The following is a 27,458-nucleotide window of genomic DNA, read 5'->3' as shown; positions in this document are numbered from 1 at the left end:
TAAATGTATCATAGATGTCTGGAATACTGAAGAAATACCTGAAGAATGGACTACAGCAATAATCCAGCCACTGCACAATAATAGGAGAGGTGTTTGCCACAGAAATCTCTGGAGTGATACCATATTTCTCCGAATCCAAGACTTTTTTTTTCTCAGAATCTCATGCGAAAACTCAAGGGTTGTTGCATTCGCAGCCTAACAGTACGTTAATGGATACCACTGGCAACTACCGCGGTACTCACGCTGCTTCTTTTCACACGCGCACAGAACTTATTGACGACCGCTTCTTTACTACACATCGCTACTGGTTGTACAGTGCCTGTGTGTTTCTCAAATCTGCAGAATGGCATCAAAACATGTGACCCTTCGAATTCTTAGAAAAGCCATGGCTAGTCACTGGCAGAGTCATAACGCGTCTATTGTACTTGACGCTTAGTAAAATTAAGGTTTATAGACAGCAGGAATATTTTAGTGATGGATAGTCGTATTGTAAAGATACGTGGAAAAGGTATTGCCGGCAAATTTTCAACGGGTTCTAGTCAATATTATGATGTCAATTTTAAGTTAATGTTTATTAAACACTCGGAAATGTAGAATAATTGTGCAGCCGCAAGAAATTACGGCATTGGCCTAACTAAAGCCAATATTTGGCGTTAGCGTGAAGACAACGAGCTAAAAAAAAATGCGTACTGTACAAAAAATGCATTCAGTGGTCCACAACAAGGACGCTTTAAAGAAGTCGATGATGAAATTGTGAGGTATGTGCACGAAAAATGCAAGGGCGGTTGGCCATACCGTGGCGCAATAAACTCGGTTGTTGACTTTCAACGTTCGCGATTAGGCCTATACATCGCTAGTCGTTGAATTTGGCCCCAACGACAATCCATTATAGCGAGTAAATTTCTCGCTGTTATGAATTCTCGCTATAACGGACTTCTACTGTACATACATACATACATTATAGACTGTTATGCCTTTCAGCTTTCAGTCTGCAAGCCTCTGTGAATTTACTAAACGTCGCCACAATCCTCGATTTGTAACTAGTGTTGTGGCCCCATTTAGTTCTATACCTGTTATCTTTAAATCGTTAGAAACCGAGTCTAACCATCGTCGTCTTGCTCTACCACTACTTCTCTTTACCCTCCATAGCAGAATCCATTATATTCCTTGGTAACCTATCCTCCTCCATTCGCCTCACGACACCACCACCGAAGCCGGTTTATGCGTACAGCTTCATCCATCGAGTTCATTCCTAAATTAGCCTTTATCTCCTCATTCCGAGTACCCTCCTGCCATTCTTCCCACCTGTTTGTACCAGCAATCATTCTTGCTACTTTCATGTCTGTTACTTCTAACTTAGGAATAAGATATCCTGAGTCCACCCAGCTTTCGCTCCCATAAAGCAAAGTTGGTCTGAAAACAGACTGATGTAAAGATAGTTTCGTCTGGAAGCTGACTTCCTTCTTACAGAATACTGTTGATCGCAACTGTGAGCTCACTGCATTAGCTTTACGACAACTTGATTCAATCTCACTTACTATATTACCATCCTCAGAGAGCACACAACCTAAATACTTGAAATTATCGACCTGTTCTAGCTTTACATGTTATAAACTTCATATTTGGTTTGTATTGAAAATGTACATCAATTTTAAGATTATTAAAATTTTATTAGTCAACCTATTCAATACAATGATATTTTCAAAGTTAGGACTTACATTCTATTAAACTAAAGTCTAAAGGGACATGTTTCGCCCTTTAAAAGGGCATCATCAGCCTTTTTACACTCATGCTAAAGATAAAAATTAGGATCTTGATTGTCGATATAAGAAACAAATATAAAATGAGAATAAAAATTGGAATGAATATTATACAATATGTGCAATCATGAGTTCTTAATGACAATTGACAATTAAAATATCATTTAAAATATTTGCGAAGAAATGGGAGTTGGTACGATAATTATATCAACAATCTTAAAATGATCTTATAAAACTGAACAAACTAGGCCTTAACCAAATAAATAATAAGAAAGTCCAAGGCTAAAGTTGCCGTATCAAGGTTCGTGAAATTCGGCTGGAAGCAACCTGATTTTAAATGTAGAGCAAATGGTTAATAGAATCCAATAGCCACTCAAGACAACATAAAACCTCTCTCGTTGAAAAGTCGTAATGAAACTGTAGTATGGCACATGTAGATTATAAAGTTGTGTCCAATCAATCCATTAATCTCATATTTTACGAAGTGAGATTGCGGTCTCAGTATTTTTGTTGAAGGAGCTGTGAGAAGTTAACTAATAAGTGCCGCTGTACAGATTTTGTCAGCTCGTATACCGATGGTTAAATGGGAACATTCTTACGTGTTGGCTGTAGTTTTGAATGTGGATTGACTATTGAAGAAATATAGTGCAAAATCTCATCTCACATATGAAAGATACAGGTCATCATTTCACAACTATCGAACAGGACCTGACAATCATTAAAATAGTAGACAAAGGAAAATTAATGACATATACATACATACATTATCATTATAGACTGTTATGCCTTTCGGCGTTCAGTCTGCAAGCCTCTGTGAATTTACTAAACGTCGCCACAATCCTTGATTTGCAACTAGTGTTGTGGCCTCATTTACTTCTATACCTCTTATCTTTAAATCGTTAGAAACCGAGTCTAACCATCGTCGTCTTGGTCTACCTCTACTTCTCTTACCCTCCATAGCAGAGTCCATTATTCTCCTAGGTAACGTATCCTCCTCCATTCGCCTCACATGACCCCACCACCGAAGCCGGTTTATGCGTACAGCTTCATCCATCGAGTTCATTCCTAAATTAGCCTTTATTTCTTCATTCCGAGTGCCCTCCTGCCATTGTTCCCACCTGTTTGTACCAACAATCATTCTTACTACTTTCATGTCTGTTACTTCTAACTTATGAATAAGATATCCTGAGTCCACCCAGCATTTCGCTCCCGTAAAGCAAAGTTGGTCTGAAAACAGACCGATGTAAAGATAGTTTCGTCTGGGAGCTGACTTCCTTCTTACAGAATACAGTCGATCGCAGCTGCGAGCTCACTGCATTAGCTTTACGGCAACTTGATTCAATCTCACTTACTATATTACCATCCTGGGAGAACACACAACCTAAATACTTGAAATTATCGACCTGTTCTAGCTTTGTATCACCAATCTGACATTCAATTCTGTTGAATTTCTTACCTACTGACATCAATTTAGTCTTCGAGAGGCTAATTTTCATACCATACACATTGCACCTATTTTCAAGTTCCATGATATTAGACTGTAGGCTTTCAGCACAATCTGCCATTAAGACCAAGTCGTCAGCATAGGCCAGACTGCTTACTACATTTCCACCTAATTGAATCCCTCCCAGCCATTTTATACCTTTCAGCAGATGATCCATGTAAACTACAAACAGCAAAGGTGAACGATTACAGCCTTGTCTAACCCCTGTAAGTACCCTGAACCAAGAACTCATTCTGCCATCAATTCTCACTGAAGCCCAATAGTCAACATAAATGCCTTTGATTGATTTTAATAATCTGCCTTTAATTCCATAGTCCCCCAGTATGGCGAACATCTTTGCCCTTGGTACCCTGTCATATGCTTTCTCTAGATCTACGAAACATAAACACAACTGCCTATTCCTCTCGTAGCATTTTTCAGTTACCTGGCGCATACTGAAAATCTGATCCTGACAGCCTCTCTGTGGTCTGAAACCGCACTGGTTTTCATCCAACTTCCTTTCAACGACTGATCGCCAGTGAATACTTTGCCTGGTATACTAATCAGTGAGATACCTCGATAGCTGTTGCAATCCTTCCTGTTCCCTTGCTTATAGATAGGGGCAATTACTGCTTTTGCCCAATCTGAAGGTACCTTACCAACACTCCACTCTAATTTTACTACTCTATGAAGCCATTTCATCCCTGCCTTCCCACTACACTTCACCATTTCAGGTCTAATTTCATCTATTCCTGCTGCTTTATGACAGTGGAGTTTATTTACCATCCTTTCCACTTCCTCAAGCATAATTTCACCAACATCATTTTCCTCCTCCCCCTTGAGCTTCGCTGTTCACAACACCACCAGGATGATTTCCTTTTACATTGAGAAGATGTTCAAAATATTCCCTCCACCTCTCCAGTGATTCCCTGGGATCTATTGTGAGTTCACCTGAATTACTCAAAACACTGTTCATTTCCTTTTTCCCTCCCTTCCTAAGATTCTTTATTACTGTCCAGAAAGGTTTCCCTGCTGCTTGACCTAGCCTTTCCAGGTTGTTACCAAAATCTTCCCATGACTTCTTTTTGGATTCAACAATTATTTGTTTCGCTCTGTTTCTTTCATCTACATACAACTCCCTATCTGCCTCGGCCCTTGTTTGAAGCCATTTCTGATAAGCCTTCTTTTTACGTTTACAAGCTGCTCTCACTTCATCATTCCACCAAGATGTTCGCCTTTTCCCGTCTTTACACACAGTTGTTCTAAGGCATTCCCTGGCTGTTTCTACTACAGCATCCCTATATGCCACCCATTCACTTTCTATATCCTGAACCTGCTTAATGTCTACTGTTCGAAACTTCTCACTAATCATATCCATGTACTTCCGTCTAATTTCCTCGTCCTGGAGATTTTCTACCCTTATTCGTTTGCAGAGAGATTTCACTTTCTCTACCTTAGGCCTAGAGATACTTAGTTCACTACAGATCAGATAGTGGTCTGTTTCATTGAAAAATCCCCGGAAAACTCGTACATTCCTAACAGATTTCCTGAATTCGAAGTCTGTTAAGATATAGTCTATTATGGATCTGGTACCCCTAGCCTCCCACGTGTAGCGGTGAATAGCCTTATGCTTGAAGAATGTATTTGTAACAGCTGAACCCATACTAGCACAGAAGTCCAGCAAACGCTTCCCATTCCCATTAGCTTCCATATCTTCCCCACATTTACCAATCACCCTTTCGTATCCTTTAGTTCTATTCCCAACTCTCGCATTGAAATCGCCCATTAGCACTATTCTATCCTTGCTGTTGACCCTGACTACGATGTCACTCAATGCTTCATAAAACTTGTCAAGTTCATCCTCATCTGCACCCTCACATGGTGAATACACGGACACAATTCTTGTCCTAATTCCTCCCACTGACAAATCTACCCACATCATTCGCTCATTTACATGCCTAACAGAAACTATGTTCCGTGCAATGGTATTCCTGATAAAGAGCCCTACCCCAGACTCTGCCCTTCCCTTTCTAACACCCGTCAAGTACACTTTATAATCTCCTATCTCTTCCTCGTTATCTCCCGTTACCCGAATATCACTTACTCCTAGCACATCCAGATGCATCCTCTTTGCTGACTCAGCCAGTTCTACTTTCTTTCTTCCATAAGCCCCATTAATATTGATAGCTCCCCATCGAATTCCATTTCGTTCGCCAAGTTGTTTCCAAGGAGTCCCTCGCCTGTGAAAATTAATGAACAAATTAGAAAACATTTACATATATCTGGATCAGCATTACAACAAAGACCTAAATCTCAATGATCCCGTCGAAATAAAAAATCCCCTATACGGGACTTTACCCAATTTATTACAATCTTTAAATCCAAATTTTTAAAAAATCCTTACAAACCTTAAACTAACTTCCAATAAAGATTCCAACTTCCCCTTAAAAGTAACTCCCTCCGTCCCCAATCTGCTAATGTTCCACAGCCAACGGCATGTAGGTTTAACCCTCCGTCCACCTCATCTTCTCCATTACACTCCTCTTCCTTAACTCCACATCTTCAACAGCCAATAGCGCGCAAGCGCAACGCTCCGCCTATTTCCGTTCATCCATCACACCCCCCTCCCTCAGTTCCACACAGATACAACACACGCCATTCAAACCTCACTCGTTCCGAGACCTTACAGGCAACTAGTTCATACCGCAAAAACCGAGAACGTAAGTAATTGGATTTGTATCAATTCTCCTAATTTAACCATTTTTTCTCTAAACTTCTTACTTTTTTATTCTCCTTTTCATTACAGATTTTGCACTATTTTTCTTCAATAGTCAATCCACATTCAAAACTACAGCCAACATGTAAGAATGTTCCCATTTAACCATCGGTATACGAGCTGACAAAATCTGTACAGCGGCACTTATTAGTTAACTTCTCACAGCTCCTTCAACAAAAATACTGAGACTGCAATCTCACTTCATAAAATATGAGATTAATGGATTGATTGGACACAACTTTATAATCTACATGTGCCATACTACAGTTTCATTACGACTTTTCAACGAGAGAGGTTTTATGTTGTCTTGAGTGGCTATTAGATTCTATTAACCATTTGCTCTACATTAAAAATCAGGTTGCTTCCAGCCAAATTTCACAAACCTTGATACGGCAACTTTAACGTTGGACTTTCTTATTATTTATTTGGTTAAGGCCTAGTTTGTTCAGTTTTATAAGATCATTTTAAGATTGTTGATATAATTATCGTACCAACTCCCATTTCTTCGCAAATATTTTAAATGATATTTTAATTGTCAATTGTCATTAAGAACTCATGATTGCACATATTGTATAATATTCATTCCAATTTTTATTCTCATTTTATATTTTTTTCTTATATCAACAATCAAGATCCTGATTTTTATCTTTAGCATGAGTGTAAAAAGGCTGATGATGCCCATTTAAAGTGCGAAACATGTCCCTTAGACCTTAGTTTAATAGGATGTAAGTCCTAACTTTGAAAATATCATTGTATTGAATAGGTTGACTAATAAAATTTTAATCTTAAAATTGCTGTTCTAGCTTTGTATCACCAATCTGACATTCAATTCTGTTGAATTTCTTACCTACTGACATCAGTTTAGTCTTCAAGAGGCTAATTTTCATACCATACTCATTGCACCTATTTTCAAGTTCCAAGATATTAGACTGCAGGCTTTCAGCACAATCTGCCATTAAGACCAAGTTGTCAGCATAGGCCAGACTGCTTACTACATTTCCACCTAACTGAATCCCTCCCTGCAATTTTATACCTTTCAGCAAATGATCCATATAAACTACGAACAGCAAAGGTGAGAGATTACAGCCTTGTCTAACCCCTGTAAGTACCCTGAACCAAGAACTCATTCTACCATCAATTCTCACTGAAGCCCAATTGTCACCATAAATGCCTTTGATTGCTTTTAATAATCTACCTTTAATTCCATAGTCCCCCAGTATGGCAAACATCTTTTCCCTCGGTACCCTATCTTATGCTTTCTCTAGATCTACAAAACATAAACACAACTGCCTATTCTTCTCGTAGCATTTTTCAGTTACCTGGCACATACTGAAAATCTGATCCTTACTGGTTTTCATCCAACTTCTTCTCAACGACTTTGTCACACAAAAACATCCCTAAATAAAAAACTACTCCAGATAATTCACTCAAATTTCGCATTCATTCCATTGAAGGTTATCACTTACCTATTCTTCATTCCTTGAGTGACCGCTGGCTGTGGTACAAATGCTTCATTTGAAATAATTTCAAAAACATCATATCCATGTACTCTTAAAAACATCGCAATTTCGGATGGGTGTTGGACTGTACATTTTCATCAGTATTTGTCCACTGTATCCACAAAATTACCAAAATTACCAGCAAAACCTCGTAAGACGTTTCTGCAGGAGACAGCAAAACTAAACATGTTAAGCGAGAAAACGTACTACTGAATATACCATACATGCCAATACTTCCGATTTACCCGGAAACTAACTCATCTTCTGATTTTCCGATTTATTTTTAGTTCTTCCTATTTTTGACCAATATAACCTCGGTACGGTAAATAATCTTCCCCTAGGATAAATTATTGTGTGCTTGTGTAATGTACGCAACCTCATTTTCAAGTGTATATATTTGGCCGGTGTATCGTTTGTCGTCTTCGTGTATCATGTTTCCAACTCACTACAGCATCATGTGTATTTTAAAGCTGGGAATTTGGGATGGCAATCGTCCTACACGCAAGAGAGACTCCGTTAATAGGGACAAAAGATTGAGTTTCTTGTTCTCGCGCTGTTAACTTTGTTTCTGTGTGTAATTTCATTGAAGTTGAAGGCCACGTGATTTTTCTTGCGGTTCTGTGCTTTTCCCCCCCTCTCGAAGTCTTATGTTAATAATGTATGATCGGCCAATTTGGCCGTGCGGTTTGGGGCACGTAGCTGTGAGCTTGCATCCGGGAGATTAGGTTCGAATCCCACTGTTGGCAGCCCTGAAGATATTTTTCCGTGGTTTCCCATTTTCACACCAGGCTGTACCTTAATTAAGGCCACGGCCGCTTCCTTCCAACTCCTGTCCCTTTCCTATCCCATTGTCGCCATAAGACCTATCTGTGACAGTGCGACGTAAAGCCACTAGCAAAAAAAAATGTATGTGACATATTGATCTAATGTCAAGAATTTCAGTTTTGGTCCGTATTGAATTGAAATTAAAATCAAAAATAAGGGTAGGGTTTTCCACCTGTTCAATAGACTACTAGTATTGTACATATTGATCTGTTTTGTATGTGGTAGTTTCGCATATTTCAGTGCATTTGTGTTCATTCTTAGTTCAAAATTTGAATTTGAATGTATTTCAGAGAGCTGTGTCGGTGACAGTTTCTGGTATTTTATCTTCACACTATGGCCACAAAACATAACAAACGTTATCTCCACGTGTTGAGAGATACGTATAAAATTGAATTTCCATTTGTGTTACTGTCTAATAAAGGAAACCATTATGCATTTGGTTCCGTGTTTGTTACTTTTTTTTGTAACCATTTTTATGTTTTCTTACTTTAAGGTTTTAAAATTAATGGTCAATTTGCCTTGTAACTGTAGGCCTTTTTTCATGGAGACCATGGCACATTATACACGATAAAATCCAAGAATTTTAAAAAAATCTTCCTATTTTTTTATTTTGGAAAGTTGGCAGGTATGATATACGAAATAAAAACCATCCAACAGGGATATGGAAATACTAGATACGATTTTTATCATGAGGGCATTTTATGTCGTGTATCTGCGGGTACAATGAAAACCATATCTACCATTTCTCAAGATGGGAGGAAAGTATAAAAAGGTGTGAAAAACATGAGAGAACAAATATAAAAACCTTTTCTGCTGGGGCTTATAAAATAACAAGTGCATTGAACGGTGTGAAAAACACCAAACAACAAATATGAAAACGTAAGCACAGGGGCCAATAAAAATATCCAAGTATAATTGCAGATCACACTCTTTCCAAAACAAATGTTAGTAGAAGCCTTTTATTTCAGAGCAGTGGGTTATAAATCATTATTTTGTGGTCACACTCTTAGACAATGAATTGGAGGTTATACTCGGCTATGTGTGACTGCTACCATTTCGAAAACTTCAACCGAGTCTATTTGATCGAGTCGAAACTCGAAGGTGCGAGTTCAACATTTGCGAACTCTGTATGCTTAAAGTTACAGATGCCAGTCTACTTTCTAAAAGATTTTAATGTTGTCTTCATTAGGAAGGAATTTCACTTTTTCCATTTCCATACCTAGGCTATCACAAGACAAACGCACCTCACTAGTCAATTTCACATGATTATGTTCCTAATTCAGATATCATGCGACATATATTCGCTACACTTCATTCACTGTACCACTCAACACAAAATGATTTTCTAACTTGAATTTCTAACTTCTGAATGTAATGAGAAATACAGACACAAATAGACTCGCCGTGTTATTCAGCAATCGTGCTGTTAAGCGGCAAGCAAAACTGAACATTCCTGAGGCTAACAGCTTGCTCCCCCGAACGTGCAACTTATCCTGTGAAGTTCGGGAATTTAAGACCGGTTTCCGTAATCACGCAACTGTGGTGACAGCTCTTACCCGAGTTGGAAATCGCATTTGTTTCACAAGGGATGACAAATAACATTTTCAGGGCTAGGAAAAATGTGATCATACTAAGCGGTAATGGCAAAAATTCGTGACCCGATAGGTGAGGTATATTTATATAGATTTAATACTATGAGAATTGGGACTTAGAATTTATGACGTGCAAAGCAGGAAAATGTGTTAATGAGGGATGCACTAACGAGTTTTTCACTGTATATTAGGATTCTTGCCTTTTGTTTCCCTCCAATTTCCAATCACTATGGTTCTTTTGTTCGCCGGCCGCACGCGTTTGGAAGAACCTGGCACGGCACTCACACTTTCTTCAATATTCTGCTCACTTTGGTAACTTTCACTGTTGCTATCACTATCCTGGAACTCTGATTCATTTTCCAAAATGTCATTATTAACATAATCACCATCTGAAACAATGTCTGCGAACACTTTCAATCTTGCATAAAATCAACTCCATGGTCAGTATTGCACTTTAACAAATTCACAAATAAGTATTTTTTATTTTCCACCTTGTTGATACATTAGTTACTTAAGGGACACTGGGACTGAAATTTCCAAATTCTATATAAACTGAGGTACAGCTTTGAAATTTTGTATGCTTATGAATAGTCATAACATAAACCACTGTGGTAAATTTGAGCATTGCAAGTTGATTAGTTCTTGAGATATTAATTATTTTATACATTTTCATGTGCAAATTATTCAATATTTATAAAGGTCTGCCGCATTAAACCAATCAAGGTAGTGTAACTTTTAGGTAATATTCTATTGCATTAATACAATTGGAAGAAACCTACGGATTATTTTTTGAATTGCATTAATGAGTATGAAGAAATAAATTTTTTTCATATCCAAGTTTTTAATCTACAAAAAATCTTCAATTTTTTAAGTTTGAAATTTTTTTGCAGCCAGACCAAAAGTGCAATCCAAAAATCGATCCGCAGGTTTATAGTCAATGCAATGAAGATAATACATGCAAATTTTGAAAGCAATATCATAAAATTTATGATGCGTGTAACATTTTGAATGCTTGAAAAAGTGAAACAGAGAAAAAAGCAATTTTTTAAAATAATGGACAATGCTCATAACCTGTATTGCCAGCTGAGAATCTCAAAGAAATTTCTTGTTTTCTCCTACTTTTGGATTTTGGCTTACGCCACCGAGAACTTATTGTATGCATTTCACCACAGAACAACACCAAATAATAGTAGAAAATACTCGCATACCTCAACCCAATCAAACTGGAAAACAACTTGTTTGTAAACAAACAGGATTTGCACATGGTATGTATGGAAATAGTCATAAATAATGTTGGAACTAATAAATATTTCTTTAATAAGTAATCACTGTCTTTGAAAATAGGCATAAAAATTTACTCAATATATTATGCAAGGCCACACCACCACCTGTAATTTTCATTTAGATTTTTCAAACTTTTGTAGTTCTTATATAGTTTACGTAGTAAAAGTGCCTACTTCCTCCACTAGAAAGCAGCAAAATGCAGACCGACAGATGTAGGAGGCCTTTTTGAATTATTCTTATGAAATGAAATCGTGAAATCTGCTTGAATACACCACTAATGTGTGCTGATCGTGAGTCGAACGAAAGTGGGCGTTTAAAGGACTGCACGCCAGGCATTTAAAAGCTACGCTAGAGCTTTAAAAATGGAGGAATTTGGATGAAAACACTGCTATCTGATCCGCGGGGATTAGGGGTGTATTAATATGGAAAAGGCCGAAAATCAATATTTTACATATATTTCGCCAAAATTTCAGTCCCAGTGTCCCTTAAGGCAACTTATTTTTTAAAAGTGGTACATGTAACAGATGTAAGGCTTTTCAGGCATTTGCTCTATTAACCAGCGTTTCGTCTTCGGTCTGACACTAGACTCGTCAGAGTGGGATGTGTCAGACCCTACCCACTGACGCTGGGTGTATGCAGGTGAGCTTATCAGAAGCCTATATATCAGGCACAGTCTGATAACTGCATATGGGAGATAAATCTCCACAATGGAATTTTTTCCCGCCTAGCAATTCCGAATGGAAAATTCTAAATTCCCATGGAGGAAATTAGATATTTTTCACCCATAGAGCATGTCAAAAACATAACAGATGTAAGGCTTTTCAGGTGTGGAAAGTGGTTCATGTTTCGTATATTATTAACATCATCAGCCACATTAACACTGTTTAGATGAAAATTTCATATATTGACAAAGTATCAATGCGTAAAGAGAAAGTGTCCTTATAAATAGCGTAAGGAGTTTAATCTTGATACTTTGTCAATATATGAATTTTTCATCTAAACAGTTTTATGTGCCTGAAGATGTTAATAATATATAAAACATATTCCACCTTTAACCAATAAGTTGCCTTAAACAACCAATGTATCGACAAGGTGGAAAATAAAAAATACTTATTTGTGAATCACTTTCAATATCTTCACAATTAGAATTAAGGAAGGTTCAACCTTTTCAATACAAAATGTGTTGTAAAGATGTTCACAACATATTATTTATTATATTATTAGTACCAGTTTCGACGCTTATTGTGTCATCATCAGCTAAAAAATCACAAGTGGGCAAAGTACATATCACAAAAGTTGTATAAATAATTCTTGCATGGCAAACCACAAATGATAGACTGCTTTTCTCCTTAAAGGCTAAAAGAAAAATGGGTAAAATATGATGATATAATATGACATGTAAAAGCGTTATAGTCTATTGAGATGGGTGAGGATTATGCAATAAAATTGGTCTGATGATTGAACATAAAAGTCTGAATGTGATAATAAAACGATGTAGTAAAAGTGTCCACTCTTCTGTTGTTATTCAATGGAGACACACAAGTCCGGGTCCGATGTTATGTGAGGTTGGCAAGACCATCAAAAGGTTTTTTGTCTACACCTGATGTTAAGCGATTGAATAAGGTTGATCTTTAAGTTATCTCAGCTCAACAAGGGTGGTGAATCTTAAAAGAAAGGAAAGAAAAACCAAGTTAGTGAAATAGAAATCTAAATTGGGATCTCGGCCAAGGATGATAGAATATGAAACTCACCTTGTTCAGCGTGCTGTGTGTGTAGTGTGAGAAGAGTTGTGGACAAGTGAGATGGGTGTGACTAAGTTGAATGAGTGCGAAGGTAGAGTGAGAGGGGTGGAAAGGGGAGGGGGGAGAGGGGGAAGGGGAGAGGAAAGGGTAGGGAGGCGGAGTTCAAGGCGGGTCAGGAGGGTGGAGTGGTAGTGGTGTGAGACATAGAAAAGTGCTGTGGAGAGCGTGAAAGATCGATTTTCCTCCCGTGATTTTGATACTTCTAAAGACTTCAATTAGGAAGTCGAAAAGGATATTGGATTTTTCTGAAATTTCGTTAAGGTTTAGATTAGGATTAACAAATTGGTCTAGGTGAATGAAACAGTTCTCCGTAACATCGAGTAAAGGGCCTTTGTTTATGTTTTTGAGAATTTCTAGGTCTTGTTCTATGGTAGTAAAATTATGCTTTAAGTCATGTATGTGTTAGCCTATTGCAGAAAATCTATTATATCTGATGGCGTTGACGTGTTCTAAGTATCTAACTTTGAAGCTTCTCCCGGTCTGTCCGATGTATGAGGAAAAACAGTTATTGCATTGAAAACGGTAAACACCTGACTTTGCGTGAATGTCGGATCTATTTATCGACTTGGAATTGTGAACTGTGTCTATGTTTCTATTGCTGGTTCTGTACGAAATTTTAATATTATGTTTCTTGAAGACGTTAGTTATACTGTGTATGTTTTCGTTAAAGGTAAAGGTGGCAAATAGGGCAGGGTTAGGTCTTTCTTTGGTTAATGTTGTCTTTAGTCTATGTTTACATTTGTTGATAATGCGTTCTATGAATGAGGTGTTATAACCGTTGTACTTAGCGATGGCACGAATGGTGTTCAATTCCTTCTTTAGGTTTACTTTGGATAACTGTATTTTTAGTGCACGGTCCACCATACTATAGTAAGTGGCGCATTTGTGTGCGTGTGGACGTGTGGAGTCTCTTCTGATAGTAGTCGCTGTTTGGGTTGGTTTTCTGTAGATATTGTATTCTAAAGAAGAAGGAAGTCTCTTAATTGTAAGGTCTAAAAAGTTGATTGAGTTATTGGACTCAGATTCTAATGTGAATTTTGTATTAGAATCTATCTTGTTTAAGTTGTTAAGGGTGGTAGCTGCATTAACCGTTCTGTCATCTAGAATAACCAGGGTGTCATCGACATATCTAGACCAGAAGAGTATATTTGAGAAAATGTTGTTGGTATTAATTGCAGTGTCTTCTAGGAAATCTATGTATATCTCAGCCAAAATTCCTGAGGCCGGCGACCCCATAGCCAGTCCATCTTGTTGGTAAATACATTTGTCAAATGTGAAATAGTTGTTATGTATCACGAGTTTTAGGAACTGCATGAAGTCTTGGATCTCTAGTTTACTTAGCCCACTATATGTTTTTAGGTTATTTTGGATTATGGGAAGGAGTTTTTTGGTGTTGATGCTGGGATACATGTTATTGATATCGAATGAGTGAAGGGTGTGAAATGGTTGTATTTCAAATTTATTCAGTTTTTCAATTAGTTCAGTGGTGTTTTTTACAGATTTTTTCTACTGAAATTTATAGTTTTTACTAAGGAATTTTTGTATGAATTGGGCCAATTTGTATAATGGGCTAGGTCTATAGTTAATGATGGGGCGTATGGGGACGCCGGTCTTATGGATTTTGGGGAGAGCTTTAGCGGTAGGCAGGCCGTGATTCATATTAATTAATCTCATTTTTTCTTGTTCTGTAAAGAGGAATGATGTGTTTTTTAAAGTTTGTTTTAGACGTTGGATTTGCTGAGTCGGATCTTTTTTTACTATGGAGAAAGAACCGTTATTGAAAAACGTTTTGTTTTTTCGATATAATCGTTTTTATCCATGATAACCGTTGTATTGCCCTTATCGGCTTTTGTGATGATAAGGTTGTGATCTTTGATTTTCTTCGTGAGTTTAGTGATGTGTTCTCGTTCTGCGAAGGTTTTTTTATGTGAACTACTATTTGTGGGTGTTGTTTTGTTTTTTAGGTTATTGATTTTGTTTAATGTTCGTTTGACGTCCAATCTAACCTCATCTTGTACGTCTAAAGGCATTTTATTTATGGCTGTTTCAGATTCTATGACTAGTGTGGTAGCGATATTAACTTTATTTGGATTAGGCCAATTGTGTTTTGGTCCTTTTTCGAGGATCTCGTTTTCCTTGTCTGAAAGTGTTATTTTTGTTAAGTTAGCTACTGGGGAATGGAAATGCTCTATTAAAGACTCTAGGTTACGGGTACTCGAAATTTTTGTAGTTGGACTATATAACCTTGCGTTATTTTTAAGGTTATTAAATTTCTTCTCATGTGTTGCTTGTTTTTGCTCAAGTATAATGAACAGTTTATCCGCAAGTTTAGTTTGGAATATGTCCCATTGAGCTTTGGAAAGTAAATGTGCTGTCTCAAGGTGCGTCTCATGTAGTTTGTTATTCAAGAAAGATTTTTTCTTGTATAAGAATCTTATTTCATTCTTAAGCCAGATTTTATTTACTTTGACTTGGGTTTTCGAGTGTTGAGGAGATACTCGTTATATTTTTTTCAAGTTGGTTTTAAGAAAGTTCGGGGTTAAATTGTATAATAAACATTGTTTTAAGAAGCGAATGTCCTTGCCCAATTTTGCAATCTTTATTCTTTGGCCCATGTATTGATGGGCTATAAATTTTGCTTGGTTAGCTTTGACATTATAAGTTGAAAACTTCATTTTCCCGTATTGAACTGAGATTCACAATTAGAATTAAGGAAGGTTCAACCTTTTCACTACAAAATGTGTTGTAAAGATGTTCACAACATATTATTTATTGTATTATTAGTACCGGTTTCAACGCTTATTGCATCATCAGCTAAAAAATCACAAGTTGGCTAAGTACATATCACAAAAGTTGTATAAATAATTCTTGCATGGCAAACTACAAATGATAGACTGCTTTTCTCCTTAAAGGCTAAAAGAAAAATAGGTAAAATATGATATAATATGACATATAAAAGCGTTATAGTCTAATGAGATGGGTGAGGATTATGCAATAAAATTGGTCTGATGATTGAACATAAAAGTCTGAATGTGATAATAAAACGATGTAGTAAAATTGTCCACTCTTCTGTTGTTATTCAATGGAGACACATAAGTCCGGGTCCGATGTTATGTGAGGTTGGCAAGACCATCGAAAGGTTTTTTGTCTAAGGCCGGGACACCTGATGTTAAGCGATTGAATATAGTTGATCTTTAAGTTGTCTCAGCTCAACAAGGGAGCCGCGATCCCAATTTAGATTTCTATTTCACTAACTTGGTTTTTCTTTCCTTTCTTTTAAGATTCACCACCCTTGTTGTGCTCAACAGAACAAGAAAAAACGAGGTTAATTAATATGAATCCCGGCCTGCCTAGCGCTAAAGCTCTCCCCAAAATCCATAAGACCGGCGTCCCCATACGCCCCATCATTAACTATAGACCTAGCCCATTATACAAATTGGCCCAATTCATACAAAAATTCCTTAGTAAAAACTATAAATTTCAGTAGAAAAAATCTGTAAAAAACACCACTGAACTAATTGAAAAACTGAATAAATTTGAAATACAACCATTTCACACCCTTCACTCATTCGATATCAATAACATGTATCCCAGCATCAACACCAAAAAACTCCTTCCCATAATCCAAAATAACCTAAAAACATATAGTGGGCTAAGTAAACTAGAGATCCAAGACTTCATGCAGTTCCTAAAACTCGTGATACATAACAACTATTTCACATTTGACAAATGTATTTACCAACAAGATGGACTGGCTATGGGGTCGCCGGCCTCAGGAATTTTGGCTGAGATATACATAGATTTCCTAGAAGACACTGCAATTAATACCAACAACATTTTCTCAAATATACTCTTCTGGTCTAGATATGTCGATGACACCCTGGTTATTCTAGATGACAGAACGGTTAATGCAGCTACCACCCTTAACAACTTAAACAAGATAGATTCTAATACAAAATTCACATTAGAATCTGAGTCCAATAACTCAATCAACTTTTTAGACCTTACAATTAAGAGACTTCCTTCTTCTTTAGAATACAATATCTACAGAAAACCAACCCAAACAGCGACTACTATCAGAAGAGACTCCACACGTCCACACGCACACAAATGCGCCACTTACTATAGTATGGTGGACCGTGCACTAAAAATACAGTTATCCAAAGTAAACCTAAAGAAGGAATTGAACACCATTCGTGCCATCGCTAAGTACAACGGTTATAACACCTCATTCATAGAACGCATTATCAACAAATGTAAACATAGACTAAAGACAACATTAACCAAAGAAAGACCTAACCCTGCCCTATTTGCCACCTTTACCTTTAACGAAAACATACACAGTATAACTAACGTCTTCAAGAAACATAATATTAAAATTTCGTACAGAACCAGCAATAGAAACATAGATACAGTTCACAATTCCAAGTCGATAAATAGATCCGACATTCACGCAAAGTCAGGTGTTTACCGTTTTCAATGCAATAACTGTTTTTCCTCATACATCGGACAGACCGGGAGAAGCTTCAAAGTTAGATACTTAGAACACGTCAATGCCATCAGATATAATAGATTTTCTGCAATAGGCTAACACATACATGACTTAAAGCATAATTTTACTACCATAGAACAAGACCTAGAAATTCTCAAAAACATAAACAAAGGCCCTTTACTCGATGTTACGGAGAACTGTTTCATTCACCTAGACCAATTTGTTAATCCTAATCTAAACCTTAACGAAATTTCAGAAAAATCCAATATCCTTTTCGACTTCCTAATTGAAGTCTTTAGAAGTATCAAAATCACGGGAGGAAAATCGATCTTTCACGCTCTCCACAGCACTTTTCTATGTCTCACACCACTACCACTCCACCCTCCTGACCCGCCTTGAACTCCGCCTCCCTACCCTTTCCTCTCCCCTTCCCCCTCTCCCCCCTCCCCTTTCCACCCCTCTCACTCTACCTTCGCACTCATTCAACTTAGTCACACCCATCTCACTTGTCCACAACTCTTCTCACACTACACACACAGCACGCTGAACAAGGTGAGTTTCATATTCTATCATCCTTGGCCGAGATCCCAATTTAGATTTCTATTTCACTGACTTGGTTTTTCTTTCCTTTCTTTTAAGATTCACCACCCTTGTTGAGCTGAGATAACTTAAAGATCAACCTTATTCAATCGCTTAACATCAGGTGTAGACAAAAAACCTTTTGATGGTCTTGCCAACCTCACATAACATCGGACCCGGACTTGTGTGTCTCCATTGAATAACAACAGAAGAGTGGACAATTTTACTACATCGTTTTATTATCACATTCAGACTTTTATGTTCAATCATCAGACCAATTTTATTGCATAATCCTCACCCATCTCATTAGACTATAACGCTTTTATATGTCATATTATATCATCATATTTTACCCATTTTTCTTTTAGCCTTTAAGGAGAGAAGCAGTCTATCATTTGTAGTTTGCCATGCAAGAATTATTTATACAACTTTTGTGATATGTACTTTGCCCACTTGTGATATTTTAGCTGATGATGACGCAATAAGCGTCGAAACCAGTACTAATAATATAATAAATAATATGTTGTGAACATCTTTACAACACATTTTGTATTAAAAAGGTTGAACCTTCCTTAATTCTAATTGTAAATCTCAGTTCACTACGGGAAAATGAAGTTTTTAACTTATACTTTCAATATCTTGTCGACATTACCGCGAAACCAGTTCTACTGCATAATGAATACTGAATACCAATAAAAATAAACTATTATTCAACGATTCCAGTGTCACACGGAAATACAGACAGCATTGTTTACCAACAGCACATGCCTCTAGTTCCCTACAGTGTGAATCGTTAGAAATTATGTTGCAAAGGGAATCTAATACACGAAGATAAGTGAGGCACTGCGTCATTGCAAGCTGAGCTCATTTGAATCATGCGCCAAAACTACATCCAAGACCACAGCTCGTCATATGATGCGAATGGGTTAAACTATCCCTAAATAATTTTTAAAACAATTAAAAATATAATGTCAATGATTAATAATAGTAACGATGATAATAATTCTAAAAGTGTGGATTAACGTGGCCGTTGACCTCACGTAATGGAATGTTAACAGGAAACTAGCCAACTGGCCTCATACCAACTGCACCTTGTGTACTGACAGTAGAGAGAGGGGGAACTACATTAACTCTTTCCGGTCTAACTGCGAGCTATGCTCGCAGCGGCTGAAATTACGTTCAAGCCGCGCTGCGGGCATAGCCCGTAGTAAGGTTTGACAATTCACTAAAAATCGAGAACGAGCTATGCACGCATTCTGGTGGTTACATCGTGTTTCTGCATGTATTATTTACGAGAATATTTAAACAGTTGGCAGTATTATATGTCTAATTCAGAGAAGTTATGATATTTTCGATCAGCATGCATCAGTAGATTTTGTCACTCAGTAAGCTCTAAGACATGGTTTCTCGCGGCAAACATGTGCTTGACGAAAGTGATATTTTCGATATTTTATGATTTATTATAAGTTTACACGCAAATGAACATATTGACATATGAATTCGAAACAACTTCTTGCATTTCATTATGATTAGAGTTCGTTTTACGGCCTAGCTCATGTTCCCGCGTATTTCATATTTGCGTGAATACGTAAGATTGTCTACATATTAGTGAAGTTGTGTGTTTAGAAGACTATATTTTCTCTTTCTCAAAAGTCTTTTGTGGTAAATGGAACAATAATTTTACATTTGAGTAACTTTTGACAAAATTTATCAATTAAAATAAAATTGCATAAGAGCTCCCATTTCCATTATTGTAATTATTACTATCATTATTGAAAACTTATTATTTTTATATCGTACCCATTATTTTTGTTGTTTTGTAGTTGCAATGCACATTTTATATTAGCAAAATAAGGTAAATATAACAGTATTTCAGTAAACTGTACTTGCTTTTAGTTATCCGTCAGACCTTTCCTCCATTCGCAAAACATGGTGTAATATATGAACAATTTTAAAATCTCAGGTGATAGTTGACGTGATACAAACAGCGTTTTTCAAAATTAGATGCTCAAACTAGCGCAAAGAAAAAATAATCATTCAAATATCTCCTACAGGTACAGAGATATAATGTTTTAAAAATCCTAAAAAATGCCCATTCCAGAACGTTTGTTAGGGATATTGCGGCCCAGACTGGAATGGGTTAAGGTAAGTTCTGACTCTCAAGCATTAAAAGGTGTTAATAGAATATAAATGGTGTTACATTTCACATACACTGTATGTATGTGTAGGTTTTAAAATAAAAGAGTTAGTGTTTGCGTGCTGTCAGCTTGCATTCGGAAGATAGTGGGTTGGCGGCCCTGGAGATGGATTTCCATGAATTCCCATATTCACACCAGGCAACTGATGGGGCTGTCCCTTAATTAAAGCCAACAGACGCTTCCTTCCCACTCCTAGACCTTTCCAATCCCATCGTCACCATAAGAGCTATCAGTCGGTGCGACGCAAAACAAATTGTTGATTAGAGAGGGAGCTTAAAACGTAATGTGATTTGATAGAATGTGATGATATTCTTTCAAGAGTGAAACGTATCGTTCTAATGTTGTTTTATTTTTTTATTTTTTTTTTTTACTTTTTTAAATTTTTTTTCCCCCAGATATAATCTGTTGTTAATTGCTGGCAGTAGCTCTAAAATGCCTTTGGGAGTGGCGACCCCATTGTAATCAATGCTCCTGAATAAGATTCGGAGTGGCCAACCCTGAAGGCGTTTAGTCTTCACCCCTAGTAAATTTCTTTACTAGTTCGCATACGATGATAAACAACGACGCAGATGTCACTACCCCAGGGAGTATCCAATCTCCGGTCACCAATGGTGGCGCATTCAGGCCTTCGGATTCTGGGGAGCCTGACCTCATCGTGCGGGGAAAGTCGGAGTTCCCCAATATCACCAACCTATTGAGACCCAAAACTGTCACACACTTTGGAACCATCAATATTCAAACCCTCTGTAAGACCGGAAAACTCAAGCAATTGACGGACATCCTGCATACACGCAAAATTGCAATAACAGCAGTCCAAGAAACCCGATTTACTGATGATGTGGCTTTTGAGTCAGAAGGTTATAGAGTAATCAAGGGGAAACCAGCATCTAAGAACACACATGGCTCCAGCGTTTTTGGTACAGCTTTTTTAGTACGACGTGATATAATGGATTCTGTCATCGGATTTACATCAGCTAGCGAACGCATCTCTGTGTTATCTCTAAGATGTGGCAACAAGGTATACTCTATTGTAAATGCACATGCTCCAGTTAATGATGACAATAAGAAGAACCCTGAAAAGGTCGAAAGTTTCTGGCAGATGCTAGAAGACGAGATCGGTAAGATCCCCGGTCACCATGTCAAAATACTCGTAGGTGACTTCAACGCTCAACTGGGAAAAGAACGACAGTACCAAGATATACTGGGGCCTTACACAGCACATAGATGAACAAACACCAACGGCAAGCGCTTAATTGAACTGTGTAGATTACATCAGTTGAAGATCATGTCCACAGTTTTCCCCAGAAAGCCAAAATATCAGACCACCTGGCAATCACCGAACGCAGCTATAGGATCATTTCAAATCGATCATGTTGCAGTCAGTGTAAAATGCAGGAAAGAGATCATGAATGTCAGAGTTCGTAAAGGATGGAATGTTGATTCTGACCATTTCTTCACACAAATAAAGACCAGATTACTGCCAAAACGAAATATACCTTCTACCACAGTTCCACCAAGGATTGATCCCCAATTCCTGTCAGAGAATAAAGAACGTTTTGCAACCGACATCTTGCAAAAATATATGAAAGACTGGAACCAACTGAAGTCCACCATATGCGAAACGACCAATAACCTCGGACAACCTCGAAGGAAGAGACGACATAGATGGTGGAAAACTGAATGCGATCTTGCAGTTGATGAGCGTGCCGCAGCGTGGACGAAGTGGTACTCGACTAAACGAAAGGAAGATTGGGAGAATTTCAGAATGATGCGGAAACTGTCGAGTAAGACCATCAGACGTGTGAAAAGATCTTACGATCGGTCAAGACTGGAGAAGTTAGATGAAGAATTCAAAATGTACAACACCAGAAACTTTTATCGGGCCTTCAAAGAGGAACTTTCAGGTTATAAACCACAATGTCTTCACTTTAAGATACAGACGGGGAGTTGGTCACCTGCAACAGCCAGAACGTGGAACTTTTGGCAAACTACTTTGAGCAGCTGCTCAATTGCGAAGAGCCCACGGAAAGATTACCTGTTGAAGATCCTCCAGAGATACACCTCCCATCTAACCCACCAACAATGCAGCAAGTTGCTAATGCCATCGGACATCTTAAGAACTGCAAAGCACCCGGGGAAGATGGCATCATTGCGGAAGCTCTAAAAGCAGGTGAAAATAAGATCACAGAGGCCATACACCAGATCTTGATCGATTGCTGGGAGACTGGCAGGATCCCTGATGACTGGAAATCAGCTATCATACACCCTTTACACAAAAAAGGTGACCACAGTGATGTCAACAACTACCGAGGGATATCTCTGCTGTCAGTAGCATACAAAGTGCTGTCAAGGATTTTACTGGACAATGTAGAAAGCCAATGTGGTGAATATCAAGGAGGATTTCGGTGGGGACGGTCTTGTACCGAGCAGATCTTCAACCTAAAAACCATTCTCCAACTAAAACAAGTAAGGAGTATGAACATCGCTGTGGTTTTCGTCGACTTTAAAAAAGCTTATGATTCCATCGACCGCCAGACACTCTTCTCCGTACTGCAAGAACGAGGTGTTGATTACAACACACGCACCCTCATCCAACAGACTCTTACGGATACAACATCTAAGGTGAAGTTCAGGGGAGAACTATCTCGGACTTTCAAGATAAAAACTGGAGTACGACAGGGTGATGGCCTCTCACCCATTCTGTTTAATCTAGTGCTTGATAAAGTCACTGGGAATGTACACTGAGGATCTAGAAATCAAACCAGTTGCCATTGGAGCCGGGACTCGAAAGATTGAGATCAGGTGCCTAGCATTCGCAGATGACATTGCAATCCTAACCAACAACTCTAAGGATGCTGTCATTGCTATTGAAGCCCTGCACGAGATAGCGGTGAAGGCTGGATTACACATATCGTATGACAAAACTAAGTACTTTGAGACTCGGCATCCCGGTAACCCCCCTTTGACGACCATACATGGAACGATTGGGAAAGTCAGTCGCTTCCGCTATCTTGGTGAATGGGTCCACCCCAATGGTAGAGACGGTACATCCATCCTAGAAAGGTGTAACAAACTCAATGCAGCGTACCAACTATCCCACAACCATTATAATAAGAGGTGCATTTCGAAAAATGCTAAGATCTGTCATTACAAAACTGTTGTCAGACCACAGTTTTTGTACGCCTCAGAGACCCTCCTGATGAACAAAAAAGGCACCATGGATGATCTAGAGAAAGCCGAAAGACGTATCTTCAGGAAAATTCATGGACCGAGATTGCTCCCAGATGGAACCTACAGACTTAAATCGAACTCTGAGCTGTATCGACAGTTAGAATCAGCCAATACCAGCATGCGACGTAGGAGGCTTAAGTTCTATGGACACCTACAACGAATGGACAGCAAGAGGCTTACCAAGAAGATCTTTTCTTTGGTTAAAAGCTACAAGACTGGAAGCTTGTGGCTTAATGAAGTACAGAAGGACTTGGATTCGGCTGGGATTTCAGATATTGATATAGAAGATCGTTCCAAATTTTGTGCTACAGTACAGTCTTGGACCCCACCGCCTAGAGTTCCTAGAAGTCGGAAGCCCCTTTCACCGGAGAGAAAGGAGAAATTATCAGCAGGGCTCAAGAGATATTGGGAACAAAGAAGAGCATTGAGGAAGAACTAGTCACCAGCGCTCCTTAGTGGGCTTAAATCAATAATAATCTGTTGTTAAATGTTTTCATTTTCAGGTATTTTATTAGAAAATGAATTTTATTGTAATTGGTATTGACAGACTGAAGAGCTTTATTCATGCTCGGGTTACAGGTGTGTATCCTCGTGGCAGCCAGTACAGCAGGAGATTTGAGCCCTACTACAGTGATTACACTTGGAGAGGTTACGATAGTTTAGCGAATGGGTATCGGACCGACACTGGAGGAGGACCTGTCCGGAACTACTACACTCAGAGGTACTCGCCATACTCCAACAACTACAGTGGGCAGCGACAGTCCTTGTATTCCACCGGCTACTACACTCAGAGGCAGTCACCAGTTTCCAGTAAGTATACAGCTCTCCCTACGCTTTCTTGTAGATCAAACTTACGAGAAACAATTTGTCAATTTTGAACTCACTTAACTCGCATAATTTATGGTCCCTGAAAACCGTAACAGTAGTCATTGTAATGCAAACCCAGTAACATTATTATAATACAGCAGAAGTCCGTTATAGAGAGAATTCACAACCGTGAAAGGTTTACTTGCTGTAGTGCATTTCCTAAAAGATTCACACAAAAAAAGCATTATACAGTAGAAGCCCGCTTTAGCGAGTACGGCATATAGCAAGAACTCCATTGTACCGACAGCTTTTCTCTGTCCCTTAAAAATTCCTGCATTAAACTGTGTATTATCCTTTGGTTACAGCAAGAACTCTATCACTGATTCATTCCTTGTTATGAGCGATTAAGCATGGGTTATTTTTCCATTATAGACATTTTATTTATTTTTTTTTTTTAATTTATTTATTTATTTATTTATTTATTTATTTATTTATTTATTTATTTATTTATTCAGGATCAGCAACAGAATAACGCCGAATTACAACGATCTGAGCTATGTACAATAGATATGAATCTAAAATGAAAGGTATATAAATGCTTACAAAGGACATGAATATACACAATAAAAACTGCTGTACAATCATATATAATACATATTTACATAAACAACGTTATTAACAAAGAAAAATACATTTACAGTAAATACAGGAGCATCATCTTCGGTAGAGTTTCCGCGCTATGTGCACTAGCGAGCTCTCTCGTCGACATTCGGGCTCGAAGGGGATGTCGGAGTAGATTAGTAATACTCATCGATTGGTGTTCTGTAAACACAATTTGAAAGTGAAAGAGAATATGTTTTGGTAATAAATGTGTAAATAACGTGGCCGAAAGTAGTACTTAACTTTTTAGAAATAGTGGTTGAAATAAACGATCGCGTAATTTAATGTTATGATATTGATGTTAATTCCCATAGGGAATCGAGTAAATTTATAATACCAATATAATTGGTTTGTTATTGGACATTATAAATTTTCCAGCTAACTCATTCATGGTTGTCAGCATTTCGCCCCAGTGTGCTGATTGATCTCATCAGTTGGTAAATAGCATACCTACCAAGGCACATGGCTAGTGCATACCGTGGAGGGCACTGCATAGGCTACTTGGAGCCACCAGCAGGTTTCCTATGGGAATCAACATCTATATCATCTGATGGCCAGGCAGGCATCAATTTTTGAAAATGAGACAAAGTCTCTCATAGTGCATTGGCACTGCCAGCGGCTCCAGGTAGCCTACGCAGTGGCCTCCATGGTATAACTAGACATGTGTCTTGGTAGGTGTGCTAGGCACCAACTGATGAGCTCAATTAGCACACTGGGGCAAAACGCTGGAAACCATGAATGAGTTAGCTGGAAAATTGATAATGTCCAATAACGGACCAATTATATTGGTATTATAAATTTACTCGAGCACAAAACCTTGAATCTGGTTCGTGGAGTTATTTTCCACCGTGATCTCGTTCTGAACACTGACGATAACTTGATGGAAGACATGAAGCACCGTGGCGTGATCCATGTCCGGCGTATCACACGCAAAGTCAACGGTGAAGACGTTGCTACGATGCGTTCATAGTCTCCTTCAAATTGTCAGTGGTGCCAGAGAGTGTCAAGGTAACAACCTATCGTTGCGATGTGAGGCCGTACATCCCGATGCTGTACTGAATGTAAGTAAGAATGTGATACAGCGTATAGTGGATGACTCATTTTAGAGGTTAGTTTATTCAGTAAACCCTCGTTTGGACGTTTCTGCAGGGGACGAGAAGAGATAATGTGTTAAGCGAGAAAACATGTTATTGAATACACGAATCAGAACTATTCAATAGGGATATGTAAACACTTCATATGTTTTTTTCCGACATCCCTCTATTTTACAAGTCATTAATCTCATTTTTGGTCCGTATTGACGACGGTGATTACATACAATTTACAAAATATACATTTAATGTTAACCTGGTCAATACTTACAACACCACATTTTGTGGTTAAATATTTATAAATGATAGAAAGGTTGTGAACATGAACAAGGAAACGGGCCACCATTTTACCTCAATAGAAAAAGATGTGACAATAATAAGGAATACTAACAAGGGAAAACTACTAAATGAATTAGAAAATATTTATATTTATCTGGACAAAACATTTAATAATGATCGCAACCTTAATGACGACACGGAGATTAAGAGTTCTTTATACACATTAATACCAAAGTTATTGAAAAAAGTTATTCCAAATTAAAAGAAAATTCTGCATACATTAAAAGTTGTCAATTCAACAACTCCACTTATCCCCCCCGAATACTAAACCTACAGTTCCCCCTCCAAATAATCCCCCTCCCGTACCAATACCAATACATATTACTCCGCCCAATTGTTCCCTCCCTCAACCCGTCCCCCACCTCCGCCACACCCATACAATACGCGTAGCAGAACGCCAGTCAGACTAACGCTAATAACAGAACAAGATAGACACTCTGTTATGAACATAAATCACTCACTTGATTAAATAACAACATTTATTACACTTACGACACTTATAACATTATTAATACATAATACTGTGTACTAATGGGCTGATGCCCTCGGTAATAGTCAGTCACATGTTCTCATGTCCTCTCGCTCGAGGCACCCGAGCATAACAGTCTCTCATCCCCTTCCATCCACACCACTTCCGGCTGAGGGCCTTCAAATAAATACACACTGAAGGGTGCTGCTATCTGTCCTAAAGTGGTAGCGAGTAACTAGGTGGTCTAGCCAAGCTAGGCCAGAACATGCTCCCCACCGTTGAATCACCATGATTCAACCGAATTAAATTGCCTGATATGCCCTCATGAGAGTTCAGTTCAAATATCACACAGGCACTGGCATACAGAGTTCATGTACAGTAACCAAAATGAGTTGATCATTCAACAAAATATACTTATAAACATAGGCAAAACAGAAACACAAGCAACAAAATATTTACACACTGAAGGGTGCTGCTATTTGTCCTAAAGTGGCAGCGAGTAACTAGGTGGTCTGGCCAAGCTAGGCCGGAACACACTCTACGGCATTCGAGTAAGTGTCCATTTTTACGT

At 38.1% G+C, this 27,458-nt stretch overlaps 1 protein-coding gene across 5 annotated transcripts in view; it reads left to right on the top strand.

Annotated features, from left to right (window-relative positions):
* LOC136884336 (uncharacterized) overlaps positions 1–27,458 on the top strand; it is a 291,392-nt gene that overhangs the window by 159,302 nt on the left and 104,632 nt on the right. For all 5 annotated transcript variants that reach the window (XM_067156442.2, XM_067156440.2, XM_067156441.2 and 2 more), the window contains one exon: positions 24,101–24,331. In XM_067156442.2, the coding sequence (XP_067012543.2) occupies positions 24,101–24,331 (231 nt within the window). The remainder of the gene's footprint in view (positions 1–24,100; positions 24,332–27,458) is intronic.

The sequence above is a fragment of the Anabrus simplex genome, chromosome 12 (assembly GCF_040414725.1).
Source record: "Anabrus simplex isolate iqAnaSimp1 chromosome 12, ASM4041472v1, whole genome shotgun sequence".
Taxonomy (NCBI): domain Eukaryota; kingdom Metazoa; phylum Arthropoda; class Insecta; order Orthoptera; family Tettigoniidae; genus Anabrus; species Anabrus simplex.
Note: the sequence above shows the minus strand (reverse complement) of the source record. Positions and strands in the feature narration are given on the sequence as shown.